The sequence below is a fragment of the Bos grunniens genome, chromosome 8 (genome assembly GCF_055505025.1).
Source record: "Bos grunniens cultivar Pamir isolate PY7600 chromosome 8, Bosgru_T2T1.0, whole genome shotgun sequence".
Lineage (NCBI taxonomy): Eukaryota > Metazoa > Chordata > Mammalia > Artiodactyla > Bovidae > Bos > Bos grunniens.
In genome coordinates this window covers 37,108,179-37,128,274 of record NC_141172.1, presented here as the reverse complement: position 1 = coordinate 37,128,274, position 20,096 = coordinate 37,108,179, and the positions used below count along the sequence as shown (strand labels likewise).

The 20,096-nt window shown below is 39.1% G+C and overlaps 1 protein-coding gene across 2 annotated transcripts in view; it reads left to right on the top strand.

The window, feature by feature from the left end:
* Positions 1–20,096, top strand: part of IL33 (interleukin 33) — a 70,436-nt gene that overhangs the window by 36,402 nt on the left and 13,938 nt on the right. Inside the window, exons 2-4 of one of the 2 annotated variants that reach the window (XM_086415177.1) lie at positions 1,856–1,907; positions 11,329–11,484; positions 14,208–14,315. In XM_086415177.1, coding sequence (XP_086271303.1) covers positions 14,219–14,315 — 97 coding nt within the window. In that variant the 5' untranslated portion in view covers positions 1,856–1,907; positions 11,329–11,484; positions 14,208–14,218. The remainder of the gene's footprint in view (positions 1–1,855; positions 1,908–11,328; positions 11,485–14,207; positions 14,316–20,096) is intronic. The other variant, XM_086415176.1, reaches the window with a different exon arrangement.

The following is a 20,096-nucleotide window of genomic DNA, read 5'->3' as shown; positions in this document are numbered from 1 at the left end:
GAGCAGTCAAGCCAGTAATCTCACTCCCAAGTGAAAATGGGTACTGAAGATTAGGTTCTTAAAGGTACAAAATTGATAACAAATACCAAAAGTCAAAGATTAAAAATCTAGAGTAGAGTTTAGATTTTCAAAAATACAATATTAAAGAAAAAAAGTCACAAAAATTATAAAATATATATATATATGAAGTTTGTTTTAAAAAATAGGGTCTCTCTCTTTTTTTTTGAAAAGTAATAGTAGATTACAAAAATGAAAATTAAAGGAGTAATAGAGGACTTAAAAATTAAAAAAACTTTTTTAAAGATTAAAGAATGATAGTAAAAATAGTAAAAATATATCTAGGACTTTCTCTGGTGTTGTTATGGGCAGTGTGGGGTCAATTCATTTTCGGATAATTCCTTAACCCAGCATAAATTTTCAAGATCTATAGGCCCCTTCCTATGTAGTCAGTACTAACTAGGGTTTTAATCATTGCACCTGTCACTTTCAAGGAGGTTCCCTCTGTTTTAGCTTCTTCTGTTTGCTGGTCTCTTCAGTGTCTAATTTCCTCCCTGACACAAGGGGGTGGTGGTAGACACTTTTTTAGGTTCGCTTGTTCAGTCATGCTGTGGGGAGGGAGGGACGCTGCAAACAAATAACACTGGTGTGTGCTCACAGTGTCTCAGCTGGGTTTATCCCCACTCACAGCATGTGTGGTTTTCCAGTCTACACTGCTTAGGCTCTAGGTTGTTCTGCCGGGAACCGTCTGAGGCCAGCCCTGGGTTGTATGTACTTCCCAGGTCTAAGCCACTCAGGTTCAGGTACTTGGGTAGTCCTCAGAGATGCAGACTCGGTTGGGCCTGCATTTTGTGCCCTTCCCAGGTCTGAGCAGCTCAGGTGACCAGGTGTTTGGCGAGCGCGGTCGCTGTGACTTATTGCCTCCCTCATCCCTGCCGCTTGGCTTTCTGGGTGTACAACAGGCACACCTTCTCAGGCGGATGTTGACCGTGCAAGAAGTCTTGGTTAGCAACAAAGCCTGTTTGCAGTTTGGTAGATAATGCCTCTCTGGGGCCATGATTGCCCCCTTCCGGCTCTGGCTGCCCTCGCCTGCCTGTCCTTTGTTCTGTGAGCAGGCCTGACAGTGTCTTAGGTTAGGGCTTTTCACATAGCTCTAATCAGTCCTTTGTTCTGTGAGCAGGCCTGGTGGTGTCTTAGGTTAGGGCTTTTCGCACGATAGCTATCCCACAGTCTGGTTTGCTTTCCCAAGTTAGTTTCCTCAGATTGCCCTCGGGGCATTCAGGCCTGGTCCTTACTCTAAGCAATGTAGCCCGCTTCTCCCTGCCCAGCCCCTGCTTGCTAGTGGCAGGTGCAGGCGTCTGCACTGCTTCTCCACTGGGGGAGTTACCATTGGGCATGTAATCTGTGGATTTTAAGTATTTATTTATTTTTCCTCCTGTTTATGTTGCCCTCTGTGGTTCCAAGGCTCGCCACAGACTCAGTAGTGAGAGTGTTTCCTGGTGTTTGGAAACTTCTCTCTTTTTTAAGACTCTCTTCCCGGGACAGAGCTCCATCCCTACCTCTTTTGTCTCTCTTTTTATCTTTTATATTTTTTCCTACCTCCTTTCGAAGACAATGGGCTGCTTTTCTAGGTCCCTAATGTCCTCTGCTGGCATTCAGAAGTTGTTTTGTGGAATTTACTCAGCGTTCAAATGTTCTTTTGATGAATTTGTGGGGGAGAAAGTGGTCTCCTCGTCCTATTCCTCTGCCATCTTAGGACTGCCCCCCAAGTGCAGCACTTTAAAAGAATCATCTTTTAGGATTTTAAACAGCTCAGCTGGAATCCCATCACTTCCACTAGTTTTTTTTTTTTTCACAGTAAAACTTCCTGTGGCCCACTTGACCTCATACTCCAGGATGTCTGGCTCTAGGTGAGTGACCAAACCACTGTGGTTATCTGGTCATTAAGATATTTTCTGTATAGTTTTTCTGTGTATTCTTGGCACCTCTTCTGCTTCTGTTAGGTCCTCACCATTTCTGTCCTTTATTGTGCCCATCTTTGCATGAAATGTTCCTTTAGTATCTCCAATTAAAGAGATCTCTAGTCTCTTTCATTCTATTGTTTTCCTCTATTTATTTGCATTGTTCACTTAAGAAGGCTTTCTTATCTCTTCTTGCTATTCTATGGATCTCTGCATTCAATTGGGTATATCTTTCCTTTTCTCCTTTGCTTTTCACTTCTTTTCTCAGCTATATGTAAGGCCTCCTCAGACAACCACTTTCCCTTCTTCCATTTCTTTTTCTTCGGGATGGTTTCGGTCACCACCTCCTGTACGATGTTAGGAACCTCTGTCCATAGTTCTTCAGACATTCTGTCTACCAGATCTAATTCCTTGAATCTATTTGTCACATATGTGAGACATGAGGTGGGGAAACCAAAGGGAATAAAACAATACATTGAACTGAATAATTCAAAATGTTGATCACACTAAAACCACAGAGCCAGAGACTAAACAAAGTCAGCTTCTTTAAATGCTTTAGAACAAGCACTGACCCAAGAACAAGAAGACCTGGGTTCTATCAGGTTGAGTCATATAAAAGTGTTATTTTTATAGGTCAAAATTCAGTAGTGCCAGTTTCATAATGCTCAACCCACAGTTCCTGCTACACCACTCTGTGGTGATCTTTGGGATTTGGATAGGGCTTCCACATCTGTCCAGCTGGTGATGCCTGCCTTGCCTAGTTTGTAGGGTTTCTGCAAGGACCTATACAAATTATACAACATTTTATTGAGTGTCTGCTCATGAGTAGTTGCTTGGAAAACAAAAGATGACTAAGGTATAATGTTCGTTCCCAAGGAGATAACAGCCAATGGAGGAAACAAAGAGAAACAACGTTGGATATGATAAGCAAGTAAGGAAGGAAGCAATAAATTCCATTGGATTGGTAGACAAAATCATTTCAATTGAGCTCTAAAGGTTAAGTAGAAGTTTCCCATGTAAAGGGGAAGAGACAAATTTAGCAAGAGGAATAACTTGAACAAGGCATGCAGGTGTGAAAGCGCATGGTAACTTGAGGAACAGTAAATCATCCAGTGGGTCTAAAATGTACAGGGTAATGAGGAAGGGGGTGTGTGAGACCAGAAAGTTTGAAAGGGTGGGTCACACCAGGGTATAAAAATGATTGGATAAGATGCATCTAGAGGAACTGTAAGAAAGCATAGAGTGTTTTACAAATGCTGTTATTTACCTTGAATACATAAAAGAAAGTTTCCCTGAAAACTCACATCATCCCTCCCTGAAACTCACATCATCCCTTCCCTGAAAACTCACAAAAGATTTGGCTTAAGTCATAGACTGATTTGCCAGATTTCTTAATAGAGTGTTTCCTCTCCCTAGGCGGCACGTAGAAATTTTCAGAGTGGTGGGGAAAGGAGAACAGGAAGTGATTCAGTTTGAGTGCTATCTCATTGTTGCCCCCTTCTTCTGTATCAGTTCTCCCCCAAGAAAAAATTAAAGCCACCACAACCAGTGGAGGAGAGGGTCAGTGTGAGCACACTTCCCTCTTATCTTTTCCCTTCTGCTTCCCTGTAAAATCTCTCAGAATTAAGGCATTCAGTGTTGCCAAGCTTAGTCATATTTTCCATTTCCCCTCTCTCCTACCAGCCAAGATCAACTTTGGGGTGCTGACTTCTTTCAATAATTTTCTGGTACCCAACAATGGGTTAGTATAATTCCACCATACCCTCAGAGTTCCTCTGCACAAACAAGTACATGCAAGCCTGACAACACAGTGAATAGAATCGAAGGCCAGGGAATTCAGTTTCACCTTATTCTACCAATGGCTCCCATGGAATAAGAGAAAGAACCAAATGGACTTGATTTCAAATTCTGCCTTTGCTACTTACTGACTATGTGGCCTTTTGCAAGACAGTTAATCACTCTGAGTCTCTATTTCCTCACTTCTAAAATGGAGGAAATAATATCAAATACTGGTGATATGGTGACTATTATAAACAATGTATGTAAAACATGTGATCCACAGAAGATGCCCAAGATACTGTAACTGTTATCACCATTAGTGTCATTGCCACCACCATCATTATTAAGAGTCTGAACTAATGCAGACTCCCTGCTGGTCTCATTCCTTCTCTCTTCCTTCCCTCCATCTGTTCCTCACATGGCAGCCAGAGTACTCTTTAAAAAACTAAGTCATATTCCACATTACTTAAAACCCTTCTTTGGCTTCCCATTGCAGTTTGAATGAAATACAACTCCTTCCCCTGGCCTCCAGGGCCCAGCCCTACTTGGTTTCTTCCTCCTTCCTTCTCCAACCCCATTACATTATACTCTCCCAATTGCCCAACCTGCTCCAGCCACACTGGCGCTCTTAGTTCCCTAAAAACTGCAAGTTCTGTCAGGGCCTTTGCCCCTGGAGTTTTCTCTATCCAGAAGTCATCCTCTGTCCCCTCTCGGCCATATGTTCTTCACACCCTTTGGGCACAGCTTAAATGCCACCTTCTCTGACCACACTATCTTAGTACCATTCTAGTCCTTAAACTTCCTCATCAATCTAATTCTTACTTATCATATTCATAAATAATTTATTTGTATGGTTATTTTCTCAAAATATATCTCCCCCCAAAAGAATAAACTCCAGGAGGGCAGGAAGAAGTTTGCTTTATTCACTACTGTATCCCTAGCACCTAGCTGGGCACTAAAAAAGTGTTTGATTTATTATCGTTATTCCTAGCACTCTGTGCAGATACAAATCCATACTACTTGTGAACTCGGGACCTCAGAGAGGTTGGGATTTCTCTATAATGATTACTAGCTATATTTCTTTTCAAAGCATTTAACTACTTTCTAGGACATCAAAGATTAAACTTTCTATTTTCTGTATCATCCAAATTTTCCATAATGAACATATATTTTTAATAAAAATTTCTCTTAAACTCTGCATTTTAACAAGACTCCTCACTCCAATTTGATTAAATTCATTTATTTTAAAAGTAAAATTCACAAAGAGGAAAGAAAGACCAGCAGCCAACTTAACACTCTTAAGGGTATCAGTATTTTGGAAGAGAGAAATTGCTAATCAAAGAGCATCGCCTGACATATAAGAGACATTTACTGATTCAATAAACAATTTTCCATGTGATCAAATGTAGATTATATGACAAAGTAAAATGAAAACTGTTGTGCAGTGTCCCACGGGTTAATGCTGATGGAATACACAGTCCCTGGCAACTAATGGGCACTCAGTATTTGTGGAATGTAGACTAAAGCAGACTCCCTGCTGGTTTCATTCCTTCTCTCTTCCTGCCCTCCATCTGTTCCTCACATGGCAGCCAGAGCACTCTTTAAAAAACTAAGTCATATTCCACATTACTTAAAACCCTTCTTTGGCTTCCCATTGCACTTTGAATGAAATCCAACTCTGGATTGGATTTCAATCCAATCTGGAGCCTTCAGCCAGCCAAAGAAGCAATCATACACATGGCAACTTTGGAAATGACATTGCATACATTTTTGTTGTTGTTGTTGCTCAGAAATGAATTACCAACTAATGAATTTCTATTTAAGATACTATTCCTTGATTAAAATCTCATTTCAGGTTTTTATCTTACTTTTTTGTGATTTAGTGTTAGTCACTCAGTCGTATCCAACTCTCAGTGACCCTATTGACTGAGGCCAGCCAGGCTCCTCTGTCCATGGAATTCTCCAGGCAAGAATACTGGAATGGGTGGCAATTTCCTTCTCCAGGGTTTAGTGATTTAAATGTATGTCATTTCCTCTGGAATGTTCCTTTCCACTACACGTACACTCTTACCCTCTTCTTTCTCCTTCTTTCTTAAAAAGTTCCTTCTCTTTCCTTGTGTTGTCTAAAACATGGCTTTCCCCTGGTGACACCACTATTCTTAAACCCACTCTCTTTCATTGTGTGCCCATTTCCCAGCACCAATACAGGAAGCGGCACATTTCTCACTTTCCACTGCCCTTGGTAACCTCAACCCTGGGCCCAACTACTTATGTTAATGTCTTTCCATTCTTTTTACCAGGGATCCCAACATCCTTTTCTGTTTGAGCTGCCTCCTCTATCATCACCCTCAGTTGACTTCATTGCCTGTTTTAATGATTCTTTAGTCCTCTACACGGAGAAGGCAATGGCACCCCACTCCAGTATTCTTGCCTAGAAAATCCCATGGACGGAGGAGCCTGGTAGGCTCCATGGGGTCGCTAAGAGTCGGGCACGACTGAGTGACTTCACTTTCACTTTTCACTTTCATGCATTGGAGAAGGAAATGGCAAACCTTCCAGTGGGCTGCCGTCTATGGGGTCGCACAGAGTCGGACATGACTGAAGCGACTTAGCAGCAGCAGTCCTCTACAGGGCTTTGCTGGTGGCTCAGGTGGTAAAGAACCCGCCTGCAATGCACAGATCACTCACAAAGCCTCATCCTGACCACCATTATCATCAGAACATATCTACCTCCAAGATAAGAACACTGGAATTCACCTGTTTATAATATAAAACAAGCATCTGTATTTTTACTTCTCCCACTCCCATTTTTAAAACCTTTAGAAATTGTGCTAAAATGTAACAATAAATATAATACATCTGATCTTCATTTTAATCATTTTAAGTGTATATGAAATACACTGACATTAGTGAGCAACCATCATAATCCAGCTCCAAAATTTTTTTCATCTTCCAAAAATGAAGCTTGATATCCATGAACAGCATTATCTCATTCCCTAGTTAAGTCTTTTAAGCATATTTATATTCCCCTTAATCGCTGTAAAGCTTCTCACAACCTACTTTATGAACAAGAATCAAGCCATTTTACAAGATCCTTAAGTTCATGTTCCTAGACCTGACATTTCACATCTCCCCCATTCTCTCACTTTTCCTCCTCTCCTACACAAAGAAATATGCCTCCTCCTTTTCAAAGCTGACCTTCCACTAGTATTCTTTCCCCCTCTCTCTTCTGTCTCCTCTGGGACTTTGATATAGAAAACTATTTATATAGTTTTGATATAGAAAACTATATCAGTTTTCTCTTTCTCATTCACTACTTTCTCTCTACATTGAAATACACCTAGGAGTTTAATATTCTAATAAAAAAAATAATAATGTGTTAAGTTTTACTATGTTCTAGCTATTATGCTAAGTGCTTAAAATGTACCTCCTTATATAATTCTCATAAAAATCCCATGAGTTCAAAATATTATAAGAAAAAGTGTTATTATGAGGAAACTGAGGCTTTAGAGACATCACGTAACTTGCCCTAGACTTTTCACCTGACTAGTTAGCAGCATCCTCCCTTCTCCATGCTGCTGTCAAGATACCATTCTCTCTGCATTTCCCTTTCATTACTATACTTTTTTAAAAGTCTTTCTCCTTTCTTCTTCACACTGTGCAGTAAACTACAGTTTCCTCCCATGTTTAAAGGACTCTCTCCAAGGTCTCTAATCTGCTAGTTCTCTGCACTGCTCATCAAATGTTCCTTTTTGAGAGGATCTGCTTTCTTAGCCTTCATAATATGACCTGTTTTTTTTTTTTTTTCTCCTTCTCTTTCTGATGTTCTTTGCTAACTCCTTTTCTTCTCTTACCCCTTAAATGTAAGAGTCTCCACAGTTCCATCTAGACACAGCTTTCTCTTCCTGCTCCACACTCAGCTGAGCCAATCTCACTTTGCTCCCACATAATTAACAGTTATGCTTTCACAAATGAACAAATCCACATGGCTAAGTCTGGCCTTCTCAACCCACAACCCAGCTCCAGCTCCCTGCTGAAATTTCCATATAATTGTTCCTTAAATTTGAGATACCATTTGCCCTATATTACTCATTACTTGTTCCTGTCAATGAAACTCTTCACATGAGTTTCCTAACCAGACCACTGGCACCAATTTCACTTCCCTTTGCCTTCCCTTCCCCTGTCCAGAGCTGATATACCCACATCCAAAAAGAGCTATGGAGGCTCTGTGGCAGACACAACACTGAACTGTGAATGAACTTTGGTTCTAATCCTGACTCAGCCACTAAAGAGCTATGTGACAATGGAAGTAGGACCAGGGATCTCTGGAGCCCTTTCTCATTCAACATTCAAGGACTTATGAAATACGCCTGAAGCACTAATCACCTTCATCCCTGCCTGACTAGTCTCACTGACACTGCCCTAGCTCTATTCTCACTGCTTTTTGCCTGGGTTATTTAATTGGCCTCCTAACTGGCGTTCTTTCCTTTCTTCTAGTCCTTCATACAGCCATAAAATTACATTCATAAAACACATCTTTGATATTTCTCACTTGCTTAAAAAACTTAAAAAAGATTCTTGTTAGCTACAGAGTAAAACTCAAACTCCTTACCATTATATTCGCAGCTCCCTGCATTCTACTCCCCACATAACATATGAAGCCTCACTTTATCTAAATTGGATTACAAAGGTGTTTGGGATAAGCATTTGGGGGAAAAAAAAATCCCTAAATTACTCTTTATACTAGACATAATAAGTGATTAAAGATTGAAATATTAAATAGTAAAGAATAAAACTTTTAGAAAGTGGCATGAGAAATTAATTTATAATCTTTGAGGAGGGGGCATCTTCAAAGCAGGACACAAAATCCAGAAGTTATAGGAGGAAAAGTTGATTAAAATTTACCATGTAACATGGGTGTACCTATGCCTGATTCTTGTTGATGTTTGACAGAAAACCACAAAATTCTGTAAAGCAACTATCCTTCAATTAAAAAATAAATAAATTGGCAAAAAATCAATCAAACATGAGTAAACCTACGGCTGATTATCTTGATGTTTGCTAGAAACCAGTGCAACACTGTAAAGCAATTATCCTTCAATTAAAAATAAAAATTTTAAATATCTTTAAAAAATTTACCACATAATACTTGAAAATTTTTGTCAAAAAATTTAAATGCAATTAATAAAGTAATAATTGGTACTGGGGAAATTTTTTCACAGACAACAATTTCACCTCTTAATTTACAAAGAGTCCATGTAAGTCATTAATTTACAGACACTGACAACAAATATGTTTTAAAAAAAAATGTTAAATCTCACTAAATAATTAAAGAAACAAAATTCAAAACATGAGCTATTTCCCACTCTTTAGAAAGCAAACATTTTAAAGGTGATGACTTCCCCTACCCCCACTGGACCCCTGATGCTAAGGCAATGGAGAAAGGGCACACACTTGAATTGCTGAAATTATAAATCAGTACAAACTTTTTGAAGTCAGTTGGATAATATCTATCAAAATATAAGATGCTTATACAGTTTGATCCAGAAATCTTGCTACAAGGAATGTATGCTACCAATGAACTTACAAAGGCTTACCAGAATCACAACACAAAAACACACACACACATAGACCTGTCAGTTACAACACTGGTTATAGCAGAAAAGAAGAAAAGGGAAAAACTGGAAACAGCCAAAGAATTAATCAATACAAGATTGCTTATAGTATATTTATATGATTATGTATATTTGTTCTTGTGGTCCTTTAATGGACCGGAACCTGGTGGTCCGGAGTCGACGATAAGAAAGTGAAAGAGAGAGAGAGAGAGAGAAAGAAAGACAGACACGGGGACCCAAGCTCTGATGGAGCAAGGGTGCTTTATTAGCAGAAATGCAGGCTTATATATCTTTACAACAGACTGGTTCCAAATAGGAAAAGGAGTACATCAAGGCTTTATATTGTCACCCTGCTTATTTAACTTATATGCAGAGTACATCATGAGAAATGCTGGGCTGGAAGAAGCACAAGCTGGAATCAAGATTGCTGGGAGAAATATCAAAATCCTCAGATATGCAGATGACACCACCCTTATGGCAGAAAGTAAAGAGGAACTAAAAAGCCTCTTGATGAAAGTGAAAGAGGAGAGTGAAAAAGTTGACTTAAAGCTCAACATTCAGAAAACAAAGATCATGGCATCTGGTCTCATCACTTCATGGCAAATAGATGGGGAAACAGTGGAAACAGTATCAGGCTTTATTTGGGGGGGCTCCAAAATCACTGCAGATGGTGACTGCAGCCATGAAATTAAAAGATGCTTACTCCTTGGAAGGAAAGTTATGACCAACCTAGATAGCATATTCAAAAGCAGAGACATTACTTTGCCAACAAAGGTCCATCTAGTCAAGGCTATGGTTTTTCTAGTATGGATGTGATAGTTGGACTGTGAAGAAAGCTGAGCGCCGAAGAATTGATGGTTTTGAAGTATGGTGTTGGAGAAGACTCTTGAGAGTCCCTTGGACTGCAAGGAGATCCAACCAGTCCATTCTGAAGGAGATCAGTCCTGGGTGTTCTTTGGAAGGAATGATGCTAAAGCTGAAACTCTAGTACTTTGGCCACCTCATGCGAAGAGTTGACTCACTGGATAAGACTCTGATCCTGGGAGGGATTGGGGACAGGAGGAAAAGGAGACAACAAAGGATGAGATGGCTGGATGGCATCACTGACTCGATGGACGTGAGTCTCAGTGAACTCCGGGAGTTGGTGATGGACAAGGAGGCCTGGCGTGCTGTGATTCATGGGGTCGCAGAGAGTTGGACACAACTGAGCGACTGAACTGAACTGAACTGAAGATGATTACTCAGCTATTACACAGGATGAATTTTTATCAATAGCCACAATATGGATAGTCTAATACATACAAGGTCGCTGACGCTGCAAAGAGTCACTGCATGTCTCATCCTATGACTTCAGTCCTGAGAACTGTGTGCAGCTCTACTCGTTCTCCAAATAGGAACCAATAAGGAACAGAAAATCCTTGAGAAATAGAAAACATCATGCAGGAATCGGTCTGTTAAATGACAATTTGTAATGCTTCCTGTAAAAAGAATTATTCTGACATGTAGAAATGTCATGTTTATGCTTATGATGCGTGTTAACTGTATAATGAAAAAGCTTACAAAATAACATTAGCAGTATGATTCTACTTTTTATTAAAATATATATATAGTACTTATTCACTGAAAAAAAGAATGTTAGGATCCACAGTATACATGCTTTCCTGTCATTTACACATTTTCTAAGTGTACATATATCATTTTTATAACCAGAAAAAGATTACTTGAAAAGTTCTCAACTTTCTGTAGGAAAGAGAAAGGCAATTAAATAATCTGGGTCCTTACATGCTCTACAGTGAGTAACAAACAGTATGTAGAGTCCAAATGATAGAGGTTTTATCAAAGTTAATGATTAACTGAGTATAACTCATTGAAAGTGCTATGGCTAAAATAATCTAAAAAAAGCTTTGTTTAGGATTTAGTTGTGGGAATGAGAATGCATTCCCACCCATTCTAACCCATTCAACTGGCTCTGTTAGGATTGCCTCATTCATCTAATGCTGTCACCCAACGTTGCCTAATCCAAGAGTGTGTATATATAACTGGAGTTGGAATATAACTGCATCAACTACTACCAAGTGTGGACAACAGGAAGCCTCATCATTTGAGACCAGCCCTTCACATTTATAACTTAGGTGGGTATCATAACCAGTATGCGAGAATATGTGCCATATATTATTGGAAAGAGCAGCTCAAAAAAACCAGTAGCATTTACAATGCCATACTCTAATATTTCTGATTTTAAAATAAGAGAATAAACAGTAAATTTTTAAGTGTAAAATTTTTTTAAGTGATTGTATTTTTTAAGGTAAAAGATTTGTAGGTTGTTTAAAGAAAATGTTTTGTCTTTCAGACAAAGATTAGAAAATATTTCCTGTTTTTGACTTATTGCATGCTCCTTAAAAAGCAGTTGACCTTTTCTGTGTCCGTGACTCCATTTTAAATGTTATATTTCATTTTCTTATCTATCTTACATGAATCCGCAGGCTAATACTGGTTTAGAACAGAGTTCCTCCAAGTGTGTTCTCTCAAACTAACCATGGGAATGTTAACAGAGTGAGTTGAGGAGATTATTCGAGATCAAATAATCACTGAAAATAATTAGTTAAACAAAAGTATCCAAATTCTACAGTGAGGGAATGTTAGCACCTTTACTATGCTAATATGAATTCTGACTTTCCAAGAAGTGGAATATAGACTGAAATATTTCCCAGATTTATTTGAAAATACAACTTTTAAAAATGTCTATCCAAGAGATCTTTTTTCTAGGACATAAGGATTATTGGATAAAAGAGAAAAACAAATCCTGCAATGTAATCATCATGTTATCAGTAAAATATTACCTGAACACCTACTGTGTGCAGGGTACTATCTGAACTATTTTCTGTACAATTTAAAATTTAACACAATAAAGCTACCAAAATGCACTATCCCACATTATGGTTAGAAATTAAATATCATATTCTGAAATTTATTATTTAAAAGAATTTGGACAATTGCTTGAGCATTTGAAGCTGAATTCTCATTTCTGCTTACTTTCTTTCTACATTTGGAGGGAGAAGAGAATAGCCAGGGTCAGGAAGCTCTGGCATAAAGATGGAAATCACGAGACTAGATTCTAGTCCTGGTTCTGCTTCTGTGAACCTGGGCGAGGCACTTAACCTTTCAGTCCTAGCCTACTCAACTAGAGTTGGGAGGGTGGGGTGCTCAGTAAATGATGTCTAAGTTTCTCTGCTTCTTATCTTCAACTGTTCTTGATCAATAAAGGTGGCAGAATCAGAAGAAGAAGGTAAGGATTGATGCGAGTCCCTCATGCTCTTTGAGGATAATATTTACTCCCATGGATGATACATTCATTTCTAGGGGCAGAATAGGGAATCTCAATTATGCTATCATTGAAGGATTTTGCTCATCAGACAGGCTGTAAATAGAATGGCTTTATGTAAGATTCTAGTTCCATTTAAACAAGAAAATTTGGAATTTCAGCCTACTGGGGACTTGGCAAGGGACAAAAGTAAAGGTGCAGGAAGTTTATTTTCCAATGAGTCCTCTAACCCAGGAACTCAATGTTCCTCCTTTACTCTGCTAGAAGAACTGGTCCTAATGAAGTTTATAAGAGATTTAAATAATAACCACTCTTGGGATAATTTGGACTCAATTTCTTTAAAATCTAGCACAAAGAAAGCAATGCTTACTAAAAGAAGTATTAACTATTATAGAACTTCAGGTAATATTAGAGAAAGTTTAAGACTGGAGGAGCAATCTTGCTCCCTCCACAAACCACAGCAACAGTGCCTTACCTTGACCATGAAGCCTGGTTGCAGTACCCTACTGAAAGAACACATGAAAGTGAAAGTGAAAACGTTAGTTACACAGTCATGTCTGACTCTGTGATCCCACGGACTGTAGCCCACTAGGCTCCTTTGTCCACGGAATTCTCTATGAAAGAATACTGGAGTGAGTAGCCATTCCCTTCTCCAGGGAATCTTCCTGACCTAGGCAATTTATAGGACAACTCCATATTCCTTCAAAATGGTACTATGACCCAGCTTGATAATTAAGGAACAGCATCATTGATGATCCTTGCCTGAATCAAATATTAAATTGGGGGCTGCAAATGGTGATTTTTCTAATTCTATCATTCCTTCCATAATGAATAAATCTTATTCATTCTTAAGAAATGTTATGGACTTGCAGCTTTTTTTTTTAAATAAAATGCTTTATGGTCAATTACCATCATTTTTTCTGATGCTCAAACTATGCCAAATTTGTGCAACAGGAGACCCTTCAAGGGGACTCCTATGTCCTTTTGACACAATCTCACTAGTTTTTGAATGATTCACTGCTTTCTGGCACAATGACATACTCAGTATTCACTTCTATTATTTCCCAACCCAGATCTAGAATCCTTGTTCCCTTCAGTGGAAAAGGTAGTTAGAAACTAAGATACAGGCACATTGATATTGATAATTCAAATTTAGCACTAGAGGGATTTTCTTTTCTATTTTTATTTTATATTTATATCTCCTTTTCCCTGCAGTGAAAATCCTATAACACCAATACATTGTTCTATTCCATAGTATAGCAAAAAAGTCTCAGAATTTCAAAACCAATATTTCCACTAACAACAAGCCCACAAAGTAAAGTTTAAGATTGGAATTCTTTTCACCCTCTGACAATAGTTCTAGTATGTGTGTGTGTGTGTGTGTGTGTGTGTATACAGAATACTATATTCAAATTTTACTGAATTATTTTTCTATGTAGCTTTGTTATCAATTTTACATTGAGTTAGCCACAGTTGTTTCTGTTTGTTTTCAAGTTGAGACAATTGAACTAACATTATACTTTAATTCAACAGAAGCCTGAAAAATGAAGCCTAAAATGAAGTATTCAACCACCAAAATTTCTCCAGCAAAGATGAAATGCTCAGCAGGCAAAGCCTTGGTAAAATCTCCCAAGTTGAGAAGTAAGGACTTAAGTCTTTCTGATTGTTTTACACACTATTGTTTATCTGTTACCAAATCTTTATTATTCCAATGTTTATACATGCAAACTTATTAAAAACTACTAAGATGGCTCATAAGTGTATAATAGAGAAGGCTTTGGTTGTAAAATCAGACTATAAAGGGCCAACTTTTGTTTATTTGATATATCACAGAACAGGAGTGGCTTAGGTGATTTAAACTTGCTAATAGTGATAAATATAATTACAGCCTGTCATATCAATTCCTTCTCTACCCAAACCTACTGCCACTGAATCCCAAAACTTTTCCCAGATCACCTAACAAAAATTTAAACTGACTGACTTTTATTCAACAAACATTTTTTAAGACCTTTGGTATATCAAGTTTTTGTTCTTGACTTCAGATAAGGGAGAGAATAACAAGTGAAGGTATTTGAATAATCCAGGCACCAAATAAAGCAGAACTGACCAAATGATGCTCAAGTTTATCTAGTGGCAAACTCAAAGTGTCTGAAATAAGTCGAAGGGCAGATAAAATCAAAAAGTAGCCATATCTTCAAGATGAAAGAATTATTAACATCTTTGATTCTTAAAATTATCTATCCTAGGAAAGAATTATGCAAATTTACACTCATGTTTTTCATTTGAGAGCAGTAACACAAGAGAATTAACAGAGCTCTGGTGTACTGAGAGAAAAAAGAGAATGAAAAATGGTAGTGGGACTCCATATCTTTGTCTTTTGTGCTCCTCTTCATTTCCCTGAACATGTAAGGCTAGAAGAGAAAACAATGTCAGACAGAATATCATTTCTGTCTTCCCTGAGGCTCTGGCCCATTAATGCTCCTCTCTTATAAGTAGGAAGACCAATCTGCTGTGGTTTCTGAATCGCCAGGAAATCACAGCTAAGTTAGTTGTTTTATTTATGTCTGAGTCAAAATGCTCCTTTCAGGAACAGTGACTCATTAGAAGTGACTCTGTGCCCCCAAATTCCCTCTTAATAAAGAATGCATTTTCTTTGTACCCTAGAAGATGTGGGCTCTCTATAGATGCTGATATGAGGCAGCAGGCTGGGAATATACACCAGAGTCACTGGCATTAATAGAAAATGAAAACGTAACCCATCCTTTAAGGGTGCAATGGACCCAACAGCTTATTTATGCCATTTAGAGAAACAATGATTAAGATTATCCCCAAGTCACATTACACTATTTTTATCATTCCTTAGCAGATTTTTCCCTTCCAATAATAACTGGTTCAGTTTAATACTAAAATTGTCATTATTTAAACACTCTTGGCTAAAATTTCAACAGATAAATGTGTGGTATCTGACAGATATGAACTGCTTCTCAAAACTGAAGGTGCAAGAAATGTCACACCTTATTTTTGTAAATAAACTGCCCTGAGTACCCAAGCAACAAAGTCCATTTTAATACCTTCTCCTCCCCTGGGCTAGCAGGATCTTACACAGTGGAAAAGCCACAAAACTCAGTACTTAACCTCTACCAGTATCCATACAGTCAGATCCCACATGAGTTCTGGTCAGCACCAGAGCATTTCACCTCTAGTGCCAACACAGTACAGAACTTCAGGAGTTCTGAAGGAAACTAGAGGAAAGCCTCTCCCCAAATGTATCTCCTTTCCAGGAAGCTACTCCTTAGAGTTAGCCCATTCTCCCCTACTATCTCCTCTCCCTCATACCCATTAATCCTTTCCCTGCCCTGACAATCCAGTGTCGTTATGGATCTATTCAGAAGTCACAATAAGGAAGCCTTGGCCCATATCCATCCAACAGAAGTATTTTAGTTGGCCTGAACAGTGTTACTGTTGTTTTTCAATTGAGGTAACATATAAAAATTGGGAGATTTTGCATAAAAATCTGAATTACAGCTTCTCAGGAGAAATTTGAAGATCTAGCAACAACTGGGCCCACATATCCCTACATGGCAATAGCTGGAGGCAGAACAGAGTAGGGACCTCCCCCTTTAGTTTGGATTTGTCTATAAGATAATCTTCTGTTACAGTGAAGGAGCTTTAACTTTATCCTGTGGATAGCAGGGAATGACTGAAAATGTTTAATTGGGAAATAATAAGACATTTTTACTTTGGATAGATCATGTTGGTGGTAGTGAAGATAGAGTAAAGAGGAAAGAGAAGAAACAGAGACTGGTCAGAGGTCTACTGCATTCATCTTAGGGGACTGATGATGAGGGCCTGACCTAAGATGACAGAATGCAAAGGAAAAACTAAAATTCAGATACATTCAGAAAATGAAATCAATAAGGCTTAATAACAAACTGAATAAATTGAAGAATGGAGATAGGCGGGGAAATGGATAATTCTCAGCTTTCTGATTTTAAAGTTGGGCAGATAATGGCAGAGAGCAGTACTATTTTTAAAGATGGGGAATTCTTCAGGAATATATTGGGGGTAGAGAAAGAAAAAGTTTATTTTTTTTAATTGTAAATGTATTTGCATTTGGGGTAGGTGTAGGTCATCTGGGTCAAGATATCTAGAATTCAGGAGGTTCTACATAGATAGAAATAGGGATGCTTTCAGTTCAGTTGCTCAGTCGTGTCCGAATCTTTGTGACCCCATGAATCACAACACGCCAGGCCTCCCTGTCCATCACCAACTCCCGGAGTTCACTCAAACTCATGTCCATTGAGTCAGTGATGCCATCCAGCCATCTCATCCTCTGTCGTCCCCTTCTCCTCCTGCCCCCAATCCCTCCCAGCAGCAGAGTCTTTTCCAATGAGTCAACTCTTCACATGAGGTAGCCAAAGTATTGGAGTTTCAGCTTCAGCATCATTCCTTCCAAAGAAATCCCAGGGCTGATCTCCTTCAGAATGGACTGGTTGAATCTCCTTGCAGTCCAAGGGACTCTCAAGAGTCTTCTCCAACACCACAGTTCAAAACCATCAATTCTTCAGTGCTCAGCTTTCTTCACAGTCCAACTCTCACATCCATACATGACCACTGGAAAAACCATAGCCTTGACTAGACAGACCTTTGTCGGTAAAGTAATATCTCTGCTTTTCAATATGCTATCTAGGTTGGTCATAACTTTTCTTCCAAGGAGTAAGCGTCTTTTAATTTCATGGCTGCAGTCACCATCTGCAGTGATTTTGGTGTGCCAAAAAACAAAGTCTGACACTGTTTCCACCGTTTCCCCATCTATTTGCCATGAAGTGATGAGACCAGATGCCATGATCTTTGTTTTCTGAATGTTGAGCTTTAAGTCAACTTTTTCACTCTCCTCTTTCACTTTCATCAAGAGGCTTTTTAGTTCCTCTTTACTTTCTGCCATAAGGGTGGTGTCATCTGCATATCTGAGGATTTTGATATTTCTCCCAGCAATCTTGATTCCAGCTTGTGCTTCTTCCAGCCCAGCGTTTCTCATGATGTACTCTGCATAGAAGTTAAATAAGCAGGGTGACAATATACAGCCTTGACATACTCCTTTTCCTATTTGGAACCAGTCTGTTGTTCCATGTCCAGTTCTAACTGTTGCTTCCTGACCTGCATATAGGTTTCTCAAGAGGCAGGTCAGGTGGTCTGGTATTCCCATCTCTTTCAGAATTTTCCACAGTTTATTGTGATCCACACAGTCAAAGGCTTTGGCATAGTCAATAAAGCAGAAATAGATGTTTTTCTGGAGCTCTCTTGCTTTTTCCATGATCCAGCAGATGTTGGCAATTTGGTCTCTGGTTCCTCTGCCTTTTCTAAAACCAGCTTGAACATCTGGAAGTTCACGGTTCATGTATTGCTGAAGCCTGGCTTGGAGAATTTTGAGCATTACTTTACTAGCGTGTGAGATGAGTGCAATTGTGTAGTAGTTTGAGCATTCTTTGGCATTGCCTTTCTTGGGAACTTAAGTCAAAATGCCCCATGGCATCAAAATTTCTGTGCAGAAAAAACAAAAGATACAAAGCTTGGGAGAGAGACCAAAGGTCTACTTACAGTTTGGGGAATCATCAACATATAAAAAGATGATTGAAGTCATTGGAGCAAGCAAGATTGCCCTGAAAGTCTAAACTGAGAAGAAAGACAAAGGACAAAACCTTTAGGAAGACCAACATTTTAGGAGCAAGCAGAGAAGGAAGAACAACAAAGAGACAGAGATGGAGTGATCAGAGGGGAACAAAAAGAATCCAAGAGGAGTGATGATACAACAGTAAGGGAAGAAGGATTCAGAAAGGATGTGGTCCCCAGATCAAATATCACAGACAGGTCAAAGATAGTAAACAGTGAGGGGAGACCTTTGGTGAAATTAGTGCTTGGGGGAAAAAAGAAAGATGAAGTCACTCACTTCGGCAGTTCCTGTCAGCCATGGTCTGGCTCTCTCTGTAGCAGAATTAAAAAAAAATTTCTGGGCCCATTCCCATGACATGCCTGAGGGATTTCATCATGCTGTTGCTATGATAAAATTATAGGTTATGAGAATTTACTTAAAAGCCTTTAAAGACAGTGCCCTCGGATATCAAGCAGGATGGAGACATAGGAAATGGCAACAGTAAGTCTGAAAGGCTTTGACCCTAATGGAACACTCTCTTCAACAGAGTTCTCATAGCCATGCCAGCTTTATGCTTTCCTCTCAAGAACACAACCCTCATACCAGTTTCAGCTACTTCAAACATCAGAGTATACCTTCTTCCAAATTCTCCCATCCTGGAATGTGAAGTCAAGTGGGCCTTAGAAAGCATCACTACGAACAAAGCTAGTGGAGGTGATGGAATTCCAGTTGAGCTATTTCAAATCCTGAAAGATGATGCTGTGAAAGTGCTGCACTCAATATGCCAGCAAATTTGGAAAACTCAGCAGTGGCCACAGGACTGGCAAAGGTCAGTTTTCATTCCAGTCCCAAAGAAAGGCAATGTCAAAGAATGTTCAAACTACTGCACAATTGCACTCATCTCACATGCTAGTAAAGTAATGCTCAAGCCAGGCTTCAGCAATACGTGAAATGCGAACTTCCAGATGTTCAAGCTGGTTTTAGAAAAGGCAGAGGAACCAGAGATCAAATTGCCAACATGTGCTGGATCATGGAAAAAGCAAGAGAGCTCCAGAAAAACATCTATTTCTGCTTTATTGACTATGCCAAAGCCTTTGACTGTGTGGATCACAATAAACTGTGGAAAATTCTGAAAGAGATGGGAATACCAGACCACCTGACCTGCCTCTTGAGAAACCTATATGCAGGTCAGGAAGCAACAGTTAGAACTGGACATGGAACAACAGACTGGTTCCAAATAGGAAAAGGAGTATGTCAAGGCCGTATATTGTCACTCTGCTTATTTAACTTCTATGCAGAGTACATCATGAGAAACGCTGGGCTGGAAGAAGCACAAGCTGGAATCAAGATTGCTGGGAGAAATATCAAAATCCTCAGATATGCAGATGACACCACCCTTATGGCAGAAAGTGAAGAGGAACTAAAAAGCCTCTTGATGAAAATGAAAGAGGAGAGTGAAAAAGTTGACTTAAAGCTCAACATTCAGAAAACAAAGATCATGGCATCTGGTCCCATCACTTCATGGCAAATAGATGGGGAAACAGTGGAAACAGTGGCAGACTTTATTGTTTTGGGCTCCAAAATCACTGATGGTGATGGCAATTGCAGCCATGAAATTAAAAGACGCTTATTCCTTGGAAGGAAAGTTATGACCAACCTAGATAGCATATTGAAAAGCAGAGATACTACTTTGCCAACAAAGGTCTGTCTAGTCAAGGCTACAGTTTTTCCAGTGGTCATGTATGGATGTGAAAGTTGGACTGTGAAGAAAG